A 12,188-nucleotide genomic window follows, 5' to 3' on the forward strand; every position below is an offset into this window, starting at 1 on the left:
GAGGCTCTACTTTCACATTAGGTAATTTAGCAAGCTACTTTGTTATCTCCATTAAGTTACTAATATGTAAAAAAAAGAAAAAAGCTAGATACGTAATCTTTATATGCAAGATTTCCAAATTATTTCACAAATATTTTGAGATTCACGACAGCCCCAAGGGAAGGTGATTAGATACCTCAGTATCATAGATATGGAAACTGGGCCACGAATATATTGTATGAAGATTAACAAAGCAGAACAAGGACAGAACCAGCAACAGAATCCAGGACTCTAATTCCTCCAAATACTTTTTTGATTTGCTACAGTAACTGCAAGTTTCCTTGAATGCAGAACTACTGCTTCATCCTCTATACTGACCAGACAAAAGACCTAGGAAAAAAGTTGCCTCCACCGTACAGTATGCTTAACTCCTATGAGTTCTTGGGAAAACACATGGCAATGTGTTTGGCAACTGCTGATTGTAGTTTCCTCAAAATACCTGGTCATGATAAACTTCATGTAACTTCACTACATTCGGGTGTCCTTCGCAGAGTTTCAGAGCTGTTATTTCTCTCTGGGTGTTGGCTTCCATTCTGGAAAAATTGAGCAATCATTTTATACCCATTCTAGTGAGCAAATTGCACATTCAAAGAGTTACACCTATTTTTTAATTGCTTGCAATCCAAATTTTTTAATATTACGACTGCTTGAACACAATTAAAAGCATATTCAAAGTAAGCTGAACAAAACTCTCCACATAACCCTGCAAGCTAGAACATTAAAAAAACCACACCCAAATCAAAAAATGTTTTTGATGCAACTGCAACTTGCTACAGCAAACCTGAAGTGATATTATAGAATAGTTTCTACCTAAGACAAACCTCTCCCTTAGTCCAGGGCAATTTGACTTCACCTCTGTTCCTACAAATATTTTTTAGCTCAGCTTTATCTTGAACCCTCAAATTACTGGCCCAATTTTTTTCCACTCTTACAGGAGGTAAGTACTTCTAAAGCTGTATTGAAACTATGAGCTCCTACTAGAAAGGAGTGACATCATCTATGTATGAACTATGTTATACAAATGAACTTCTAAACAGGCCATTGTAAAAATCTGAAATTGAAGAGATAAGAAGAGACTAGCTTCAGAGCTAAAATCATCACACAGATTCTCTTTCAAGTGAACAGGGTGAACATTACAAAAACTATGTGAATGGGGACAGAGCAGAACATTTTGTTTTCCACTAAATACATATGTTCATTTATTTTGGGCAAATAATGCCTGAAAATTTTTGCCAAAACTCTCTCCAAGAAAGGCTAATACTGCACTGACTTAGAGAATGGCCTTATGGATAACACAGATAGAATCTCTCTCACCACACACGTTCTTAACTTCTGGATGCAGGTTTGTTTTTTTTTTCCTAATTAGGACCAGAACCGAGATGAGAATTTTGTGCAAGGGAATTCTGTTTTTCTGCAGGCTTCATATAATCAACAAGTAAACTAAGCTGTTCCACCTGCACCTCTGCTGATGCTGTTGTTTAAACTGAAAGTGATTTCAAGTCCTTAAGAAATTTAAAACAATGACTCAGTCTTTCCCTCCTAAACTACTATCGGGAGAAGGTGGACCTAGGAAACAGATGATAAAGGTTCAGTATCATGAACATAAACCTTTGAAATTTGTGCGTGGACTTTTCTGAGCATTTCCCCTCTATAAATAGTTACCATCTCAGATTTTAAACAGACTATATCATGAAAAATAAATGGGAATCCCTAAAACAGTAACTCAACCAAGTTTACAGGACTCCACTGTTTCATTGGCCTTCAGACACACAGACAAACCTCAAATTGTTGGATGGAGGCAGGTCCAGCACTACCAACAAAGCAACACCACAGAGGAACTCTTGATCTGAGCTTTCACTTCAAGTACCATGAAAAGGTTTGCCCAGGTGTAGGATTCACTTTTTTGGCACCTTTGATGGGTAGGAGTGAATGACTTTGAGGCAAAGAAGGTACTAGAAATCTATTATAATTTTCTTTCAGCAAGAGTTACTAGTGTGGTCCTCAGAGGAATATTATTTACAGTTTAACGGTTTCTTATTCAAGGCAGGTTTGTGTCCAGCTATTCAAAGTGTGGGTTTACTGCTACCTCTAAATACTACACAGCGATGCTCTGAGTCTGCTCACAGCCTGCAATCCTAAAAAAAAAAAATCTCTGGATACAGATCACTTCTTACCTTCATTTAGCCTCGTCCACCAAGATGAAGGAGAAACAACCTGTGAGTAATATCATTTAGGGACATAATTCCTAGAAGTTTAGTTCTATGGGAAAAGTCAATACTAGTTTGCTCACTGTTATCCAGAAACAAAGATCCATGAGCTTAAGATGAGATGGGAGCACTGATCTGCAGCTCTGCATGCATCACAGAAAAAAAAAATTTGAATGTAGACATAAGGCAGAGATTTCCAGATTAAAATACCCAACGTAGGTACCTATTGCATACTACTTGTCTATGGTCTCATTATAATGAGTGAAACTGTAGTTAATGAATCTTACAGGGTGAACTAGTTCACTGTAAAATACATACCTAGAGTAGGATTCAGTGGCCTAAGCATAGGAGAGCCTGGAAGACATCAGCCATGAAGACATCTACATAAAGGTAGTAGTCACAAGACTGATGGGAACTGGAGGACAGAGAAGACACCAACAGATGCTAAAATGGCACTACATAGATGCCTATGTTTAAGTTACTGAATCCCACTGCTAGTGCCTGGTCATTCAAGTCTCTCTGTAGGCTCCACTGACAGTTTTGAGTAGGCCTCCCTTAATCGTAGCAGACCTTGGAAAACTGAGACATCTATATTTAGGTGTCTCATTTCTTCAACTTATTCTATCCAAAAAGCATGTGATGAAACACTTAAATCTGGTTGACAGTTACTTCTAGAGTCTGGAAAAACAGAGGTACAGCCAAATGTCTTGGAGAAGAGATCACTGTGAACTATCATTCCGATGGCAGAACATTTACACTTTCCTTTCCTGCCAGCATTCTACAACACACTAGGGACATATTTACTAATAAACAAAGCAAAGTGAAGCTACAAATCCATCCACCCCTCAAAGCATCCCTTTATCCTGATTTTTCTCCGGGCAGAAACTGCCAGAGGTACCTATTCTGTAAGAGGACCACATGGTCCTCAGGTACAAAGCAAGTCAGCTGCCTTCATTGTGGTGTTCTCTTCAGAACACCCAGGAAACAAGATGTAACTTACAACTCCATAGTCTAATTCCATTTTACAAACACACACACTGAATTAGATCTGAGGCAACCCACACACAGATCCTTCTTAAAAGCAACGTCCTAGGGAATCAATGGGGCTGCTTAGGAAAGGGAACTAGCATAAGCCTACATGCAGTTCAGTTAGATCTAAAGATAGGAGGGCCTTCTACCTTACTCTGATTGGGAGCAAAATTAGGGGCAATTAGGGTAGAATACAACTAGGAACCAGAAAAGTACTCTTTAGGTTTCTTTTTGTGTCCTCCCCAGCAAGAATAGCATTTTGTTTGAAAAGACCCTCAGAATCTTTTAAAGGTTATAAGGTTACTATAAGTTTCTGTAGATTCTTTAAATAGGAGATTATTTTAAAGTTATTTTTCCACTTCTAAAAATGTAGCGAACATTATTCTAATCCATGGGTGACAGTACGCAAAGAAAATATTTTTATTGTCTTATAGAATATTTATACCTTTTGCTAATTATTTTTACTGCATACTCTTGGCTAGTTTTCTTGTGTAAGCACTTTCGACAAATGGAAAAACTTCCTTCTCCCAATGGTTTCTCTTTCAGATCCAGTTCATAATGATGATAAAATGGAGAGTCCTGTTAGGAAACTGTCTGTATTTAGTTCTGCAGAATACTTTTAGTATACACAGTCAAAGACAAAGAGTAAAGTTTGTGAGAATTTTTCATCTACATTTAAAATTATAAAAGAGCTCTCTTTTTGATAAAATACAATCTTAACTTCTATTTAATAAAATGCATAAACTTTATTCTAACGATTAAACAGTAAATCTTATGTTACATTAAACAAACATAATCACTAAATAAATCATTACTGCTACTATAGCTTAAGATACAAAATATTCAGACAAACAGGATCAGAGATGGCTGTACATACATTTATCCACAGAACTATGCGCTCATTTGAAGACATCACAATAGCATGTGTTCTTATAAGGCTTCACACAACTTTCGGGCAAATACATCATAGAAGGAATATATAATATAATATAATTAAAGTAGCCTTAAAAATATCTACAACGGTTGGCTGAATAAGAACTATCAGGAGTCAAATTACTATTACTACTACAGTCTTCTGGAAAACTAGACAGTCATCTCATTTTTCAGATTAAACTTCAACCACTTTTTAATAGTATCACAAGCAAATTATATGCTTGGATCATCTGAGGAGCCATTTCAGAGGACAGATAAGCGAATAATAACTATTCTGTAATCTGTAGCCTAGCTTGTGATTGCTGCTTTGAAAGTTATATGCAGTTCCAAGTTAACCAAATTAATTCAACTCTTGATATTATTATTACCTTCATCATAGCACTTCTGGCAATAGTTGTAGTTCCAGGTCGCTCATCCCCCATATAAAACTGAAGAGGATCTACTGTAGCTGCATTGCGTTTAAACAAAATAGAAGGTGCAACGAAAGAATACCCCTATGAAATTAAGACATCAGGAAAGGGCATGACTGGAAATTATTGCACACAAACTACCATGCTGCATACAAAACATTAGAAGTTTCAGAAGAATTTTTCAAAGGAATCAGAATTTTCATAACATAATACAGAAACTGTAATGGCTCATTGATGGGTAGGTGTTACTCTGTTCAATGTGAACAGGCATCTTACCTGGAATTAGTTATGAGATTCTCCACAGTTAGAGATACAACAATAATAATACAAAAATGCTGGTAAATAATGCTAAAAATCTGGCTCAGACTCAATTGTTTTGCAATAGTGATAAAGACTCATACTTCACAGAACACCTTTAAGTTAAGACATGAAATAGTTTTTATGTTGCAATGTAAGCATCAAATCATTTTAAATGGCAAAACAAAATAAGTTTCATATTAATGATGTGCCCAGTTTGGGTACTGTAACAAGAACAGCTGTGACTACCACCGCAGGATGAATCAGATTGTATTACGACATGCATAAATTGCTTGCTACAGTCTTGCTACAAATCTAACAACTTCCAAAATATGATGCTGTATTCATGTACACTTAAGCATTAAGCTGCTCAAAAACTGCCAATAAAAAAAACCAACAAAGCACAAGGAGGGGGAGGAGAGAAAGCAATTTGAACTGCTGTTCACCTCTGCAGCTTTGGTACCAAGTTCAAGGCTGCACATGAGCTGTTTCTGCCCATTTGACATCCAGACTGTGCAGTCCAAGAAGGGATTATTCTTTAATAGCACGGAGGAGATGGTAAGGAAAGCTTTGTTACCGATCTGTATATAGCAGTCTAGTAATTAGAGCACTCCTACAAGATATGGAAGACCTACTTTCAGCTCTGCAGTTAGCTTCCCACTTCCTCAACTACAGCATAATGTGGACGTGGGTGAACTACACTGCTGTTGTCAAAGCTGGTAGCCCAGGCTGATGGAGTCAAGATGACAAGAATCATAAGGTATGAAGAACTGACAAAGGACAGGCTGACTTTAGTCCAGCAGGTAGGACATTCAGCTGCGAATGGAGAGACATGGAATTCTGTGTTTGCAGTAGGACTGTGCCCACCCTTCTCCTTTTGCAACTGCTGAACAAACAGCCCTGGGAACTGGGCTTGGAAATTACATAGTTAATTGCCAATAACTTAGAAAGCAGGGGGAAAAAAAAAGCTAGCTATGCACGTGAAATTGTTCAATAAATGACTTTTTAAAAATTAATGTGAATTCTTAAAATACCTGAAATATTCTTTCTGAAGTCTGAGGGGTTGCTGCAGGAGAATATGTCGGATCCATTTCTGTAAACTCTTCTGCAAAATTACTGACATCCAACTCATCTCTGATAACCGGTTTAAATGGAGCTGATACTTTTTTGGCAGCTAAATCATCCCAATTCATATTCTAAACCAAAAAACGGAAAATAAGTTTGGACCAAATGAAAATTTAACAGAAACAGATATTGGGAAGAGAGATTTATTCAGAAACAGTCCTAACTCCATTTGCTATTTTCCACAGGTAGATGAAAGACATACAAACTATGCCCTAGTAATTTGCTTAGGTAAAAGCAATAAGTATCATACTTATTTGTAAGTAGACAGAATCCAGTTTTTAAATTTAAAAAAAAAAAATCAACACAAATTTAACAGTGGAGATAAACCAAACAATTAGTGTGACAGCCTTTAAGTTTCCTCCTCTGTTTCAGAGGAAACAACACATATTTTTGCAGTATCTTCAGCTCTTCATTGCTGATTTCTGTGCTTAATTACTAATCTCAGCTTCCAGAGTTCTGAGAGCATGACAACTCTGGTTTCCTACTTAAGTGCATGGCTAGAAGTAGGAAGCACAGATATGGTAGTTATGCGAAAATGGACCTATTACTGTAAAGAGGCAGATCCCAAATGAAGTCAGATTAGGAAGGGTTGTATGAAGAAAAAATTTATCTTCCAAAACAGACAATGAAGAAAGGAAGTTTACTTTGTCAGACTCTCTTATAAGAGGAAAGAAATGCAGAAGGAATGAGAAGAAATTCAGAAGGTAAAAAGCCAAGATATTGCCCATGCTGAATGGTATGATAACTACACTGACAGTATTTATTTGAAAGGCTTAATTTATACTACCAACTTTAAATACTCCAGATACTTCAGAAGCACCGGAAATACATACTTAGTTTTTTCTAAGTAAGCACACAAACAATTTTAACTGCAATGGATGGAAGAGTACAGATGTTGTATGCAATTATGATCTTCATCATTTTCTGAAACCAAATGTTAATGCACTGAAATCTGAACAGAATTAAAATCTACCAAACAAGACTAAAGATTTAATTAGACAAAGGAAAATACAGAAGAGGCATTTATGACTAATGGTAAATTTTATCAACATTCAAATTTTACTAACAATGTTAGTGGCAAGCTTTCTTTAAAAAAAAAAAAAACACAACACAAAACACACAATTTAAGTGTTTTCCATTAAACCTTCTGTTTTAAGCAGTGTCTCTTTTGGCTGCTTCAAGTAACTGTTAGAAACAGACAGACTCTATTAATTATCTACCATGCCCTTCTTGTAGTATGCACAAAATCCATATACATAAGCACATGGATACTCTTACTAACTTCAATGCAATTAGTCATGTAATTAACATGCCTCTAAGCTATTCTGTTAACAAAACAACAGAATTTCTTTAGACTTGGATTTCAAAGGCGCTAACAGAGTAAGTGGTATCTGGGGAGTTTTGTTTTTTGTTTTACCTGGAAAAAGGGATGCTGTTTGATTTCATCAGCATCAGTGGGACCACAACCTAACCTCTTCTTGGGATCTTTCATCAAAAGACGTTGAATTATATCCTTAGACAGTGCACTCATTTCTTGTGGATAAGGTGGTTCACTTTTTAATATTCTCCTGTAAAACAGACAAAATAACAGTTATTTGGTAATTACTTAATGTGTTGAATGTTAAATGAAAGAGTTACCATAATAATGGTAGCATTTAACATCTCACTTAAACTTCTATTGTACCCAAAGACAGGAGGATGACAAATATGAAACCAACTTTTTTTTTTCTTTTAAATAAAGAAAGGTTTGAGGAAATGTGGACATGAAACATGACATCTGAGGAGATACATTCTGTAACTTAATCCACAAAAGAAAAACAATTCTCATTTCATACATACTGAGCTCACTCTTACTACTCAAAGGAAATCTCATAGCTTCAAAAAACATCAACCTGATGCCTAACAGCAGTCAAAAAACCCAAAACAATTTCAGTGTTAAAAATTATTAGGAAATAAAAAGAAAAAAAACACACTTGGGCCATCTGGGATTTGCCTGCATCTTGTATATTGTGTGCAGTGCTCATGCCCTACTCTCAAAAGGAGGCACTATAACTGGAAAAGTTTTAGATAAAAGTAACAAGATGAATCAGAAATACAGAACGTGTTTCACAGGAAGATCTACAAAAAAGGTTAGGGCTATCCAGCTTAGTGAAAAGGGGACTTAACAGGACTGGGCATAGTGTTGCCCTCAAAACAACAAACAGTAAAGAGAAAGTGGTTAGGGACCTCACTGTCTCTTTCAATACAAGAACTAGAAGCCATCAAATAAAGCTACTGGAAGTTCAAAATCTTGGAAGCCTAAGTAGAATCACATTTCAGTACCTATCTTTTATATGTGTAGCTCCCACAGTTTTATATGAAGAGGAAGGCAAGTTTTCCTTCAGTTACTCCAAATGTAGATATTGAAGCTAAGGAATCTGAAGGAAAATTGAGAATGCCCACACAGACAACACATACCAAAGACATGTCAACAGGTTTAAAAAGATACACACATAAAACTTTTTAGTATACAGAATCACAGAATGGTTGAGGTTGAAAGGGACCTCTGGAGATCATCTGGTCCAACCACCTTCACTCAAGCATAGTCACCTAGAGCCAACTGCCCACTACCATGTCCAGAAACCTTTTGAATATCTCCCTCCAAGGAGGGAGACTCCACCACTTCCATGGGCGGCCTGTGCCAGTGCTCAGTCACCCTCACAGTAAAAAAGTGTTTCCTGATGTTCAGAGGCAACCTCCTGTGTTTCAGTTTGTGCTTATTGCCTCTGGTCCCACCACTGGGCTAACTGGGCACCACTGAAAAGAATTTGGCTCCCTCTTCTTTGAACCCTCCCTTCAGGCATTTATATACATTGATGAGATCCCCCTAAGCCTTCCCTTCTCCAGGTGGAACAGTCCCAGCTCACTCAGCCTTTCCTCATATGCTTCAGTACCTTAATCTTCTCAGTGGCCCTTTGCCGGACTATCTCCAGTATGTTCATGTCTCTCTTGTACTGGGGAGACCAGAACTGGACTCAGTACTCCAGGCGTGGCCTCAGCACTGCTGAGTAGAGAGGAAGGATCACCCCCCTCAATCTCCTAATACTTTGCCTAATGCAGGCCAGGATACCATTTGCTGCCCTTGACACAAGGGCATATTGATGGCTTGTGTAGAACTTGGTGTCTATGTATCTATAGGCACACTCTCACGATACACAGAAGAAGGACTTAGAGTGCCTCTGCTAAACACAGAGTGAAGGATTTTGAAGCTATGACAGACTATGAGGCTGAAATTATATGAGGTTGTGGCAGCACTAAAACCTCAATTGTTGTCTGTCTCTGATAGAGCTTAAGTTGATCACTGCAGGACATTTCTAAACCTTGTTTGTTTCTGATGACATATCCTTAGAGGCAGCTATCCCATGGGAAGTTTTTTATCTTGAAATACATAACTTCTTGGATTACTCCAAAAATAGATGCAAACAGATTGTTTCCTAAATAGTCTTGTCCTGCCAGTGTGGAAGGACAAAACCAAGTTCAATATACACATATCCCAGGGGTTGTTTCTACTGACGTAGTATTCCATTTCAAGCAAACAAAAAGACAAAGCAAGTTAACCTCTTGGTTTAAGTAACAGTGAAATGAGGTAGGAAAATACAGTCTGAGTTTTAAGACAGATTGTATCTTTAAGTGATGTAAGGATGATCTGCCAATAAGGGTCTAAATCGCAGCCACTCTGCTAGCAGAAGTAACAGCAACCATAAGCCTTGCCTTCAACTTCACTTTACAGAAAAGGAGAAGAAAGCACACTATTGCCAAATGATTTCTTAATTAGGAATGTTAATACTAAATTGAAACATCTCTAAACATCTTATGCAGTAGGACTGGTGGAGAAGTAAAGACTGAGCCTCTTCAGAAATCATCCAGTTTCAGAAAGGGGAAGCGGGTCAGGAAGTTAGAAAACCTTCCTGTTTAAGACAGAAGACAGGACATCTTGATAGCAAAATTGCTTGATTTACAGGAGGGCAAACAAAATCTACAATGTCTTTTTAGCTTGAAATCACTTCAGTTAAAGGAGTCCAAGGAAATGTATTTATGATGACAGAATCAGAAAGGTATATAACAAAGATCCTGGAAAGAGACAAGTTCGCTTTGGGCTCTCAGAAGGGGAAAAAAAACCCCAAGTCAGTATGTTTTTAAATTGATTTCTAAAGCAATGGGATTGAGACTCTGGGATGTCCTTAGAATCCAGAAGAGAAATTCTAGAGCATTTTCCTGTCTGAGAAGATGGCCAAGTCAGATAAAAATTTGAAAATGCTCTCTGAAAACAGATGCTGAATTGGAATGATTGGTAACATGGATAACAATGAGAACAAATGAATAGAGTTTCTCCATGTGGCCTCAGAAGATCAGTCTCTGTAGTAGTGAAGCTACTAGTGAGTGCTAGCAATAAGATTCGTGCCCTTGTCCCAGGCTTCTGATGCAAATACAAACATTCACATAAGAAAAAGAGAGTGGAACAAACATAAGCAGTGGAAAGTCTTTTATAGAACCCTGCACTGCAAAGTTACCGGAAAATTCTTAGCCAAAAGAAACACTCCTGCAGTAACAACACTAGTAAGTCTCGTCCTGCTAATTGCAAATTTCCAGTCACACATTGCTTATCTTCATTTAGCATGAGAACTGCAACCAGTTGTGCCATTGATATGGTAACTGGGCAGAGTTCCATCTGAAGCTGAGACAGGTTTACAAAACTTTTCGTATTACTTGACATTCTTCTCTTTGGGTAGAAACCACTCCTTACATTCTTGGGGGAAGGAATCCCCTATGAAGATTATATCTGTCAAAAAAATTAGCATACATATTTTGCCAGTAATAGTTCAGTATAACATTGTATTTTACCTAATGGAAAACTTCTGTTGCAACAGCATCAGTAATTCCTGCTTTTTCCCAACATTACTGTTTTAAATTATTTCTTTTTATAGGCAGAATTAACAACAAAGTGCTATTTAGCTATGTGAAAAGTAAGCTATAATTATATTGAGGGATATTTTCCATCTGTTGACCCTCCTAGAGCCCACTGCGGAGAAGGCAGTATTGTGCTATGCTTTATAAGCAGACACCATGTAAGCTGCATTTATACGTGCCAGTGGCATTCACTCAGAAATACTTCTGAGGTTGATTGATACTATGAAATATTAATGATGCTCTGGACTGGTTCACAGAACCACACTACAGAAGTAGTGAAGAACAAAGCTGATTTCTTTAGAAGTTCCAGGAACTACTTAAAATTATCGTGGAACTGAAGTATGTGAAGCTGTATACACACTAATTAGGATGGAAAGCAAGCTGACAGAAAAGACCAACCATATGGGACCAAGATGTGAGAGAGCAGAAATTGGTGAAGACTAGTCAACCAGCTTGATCAAGTAAAGACAGTCTGGCATCACTATCACAAGACTGGTGAAGTGTTACACTGAAGGGTAAGTCACTCAAGGCTCTAACAGTAGCCCATAAAGTGTTCAGAGGAAGGGAGCTACATGAGTCAAAGCCCTTCCCGGGATTTCTGTGCTTCTGAAAGAAGCTATGGCCTTTGGCATCAACCACCCTTTCCTTTCCTGAATCACCTCCATCCTCTTGTACTGGACCACATGTTTATGCGGTCTAGTAACAGTGACAGAAGTAAGCAGGAAGAATTAAGTATCCCAAGTGGCAACTGCGGTCAACAGCCATCTCCCACAGTTCAAGTGCAACTCATAACAACTCCTGCTGATGGCCATGGCTTGAGCAGGAGCCGGTGGGGGGAAGAAGGGGAGAGCACACCACCACACAGGTGCTGAAGGACTACTGGACTACTCTGCTGTATTTTCTGCTTCTCCCAGGCTAGTACAACCCCTCTGAGCTGGAATGACCTGAGATTACCCCTGCTGATGAGAGCACTCCGGCCGTACTGAAAACACTTTGAGAGAAACCATCCCTTGCATAGGTCAAGGAGGTTATTACTTTGAAGTCCTGAATCATCTCCATCTTACCCTTCTCTATGGCAGACTATGCAGAGCTAGGAGCTAACCCCGTTGGTGGGTGTTTTGCAGGAACTTAAGCTTTGATGAGTTTCTGCCTTAAATACTACATCACCTTCAGCTTTAGATGCTCCTCCTCTTTATCAATA

General features: G+C 38.0%; 1 protein-coding gene across 4 annotated transcripts in view; it reads right to left on the reverse strand.

Moving 5' to 3' along the window:
- Positions 1 to 12,188, reverse strand: part of RPS6KA5 (ribosomal protein S6 kinase A5) — an 80,715-nt gene that overhangs the window by 10,409 nt on the left and 58,118 nt on the right. For 3 of the 4 annotated variants that reach the window (XM_074585506.1, XM_074585507.1, XM_074585509.1), the window contains 5 exons: positions 7,458 to 7,608; positions 5,950 to 6,111; positions 4,577 to 4,702; positions 3,721 to 3,854; positions 479 to 572 (listed from right to left, as the gene is read on the reverse strand). In XM_074585506.1, the coding sequence (XP_074441607.1) occupies positions 479 to 572; positions 3,721 to 3,854; positions 4,577 to 4,702; positions 5,950 to 6,111; positions 7,458 to 7,608 (667 nt within the window). The remainder of the gene's footprint in view (positions 1 to 478; positions 573 to 3,720; positions 3,855 to 4,576; positions 4,703 to 5,949; positions 6,112 to 7,457; positions 7,609 to 12,188) is intronic. The other variant, XM_074585508.1, reaches the window with a different exon arrangement.

Source organism: Larus michahellis, chromosome 4, assembly GCF_964199755.1.
Source record: "Larus michahellis chromosome 4, bLarMic1.1, whole genome shotgun sequence".
NCBI classification, from domain to species: Eukaryota; Metazoa; Chordata; class Aves; order Charadriiformes; family Laridae; genus Larus; species Larus michahellis.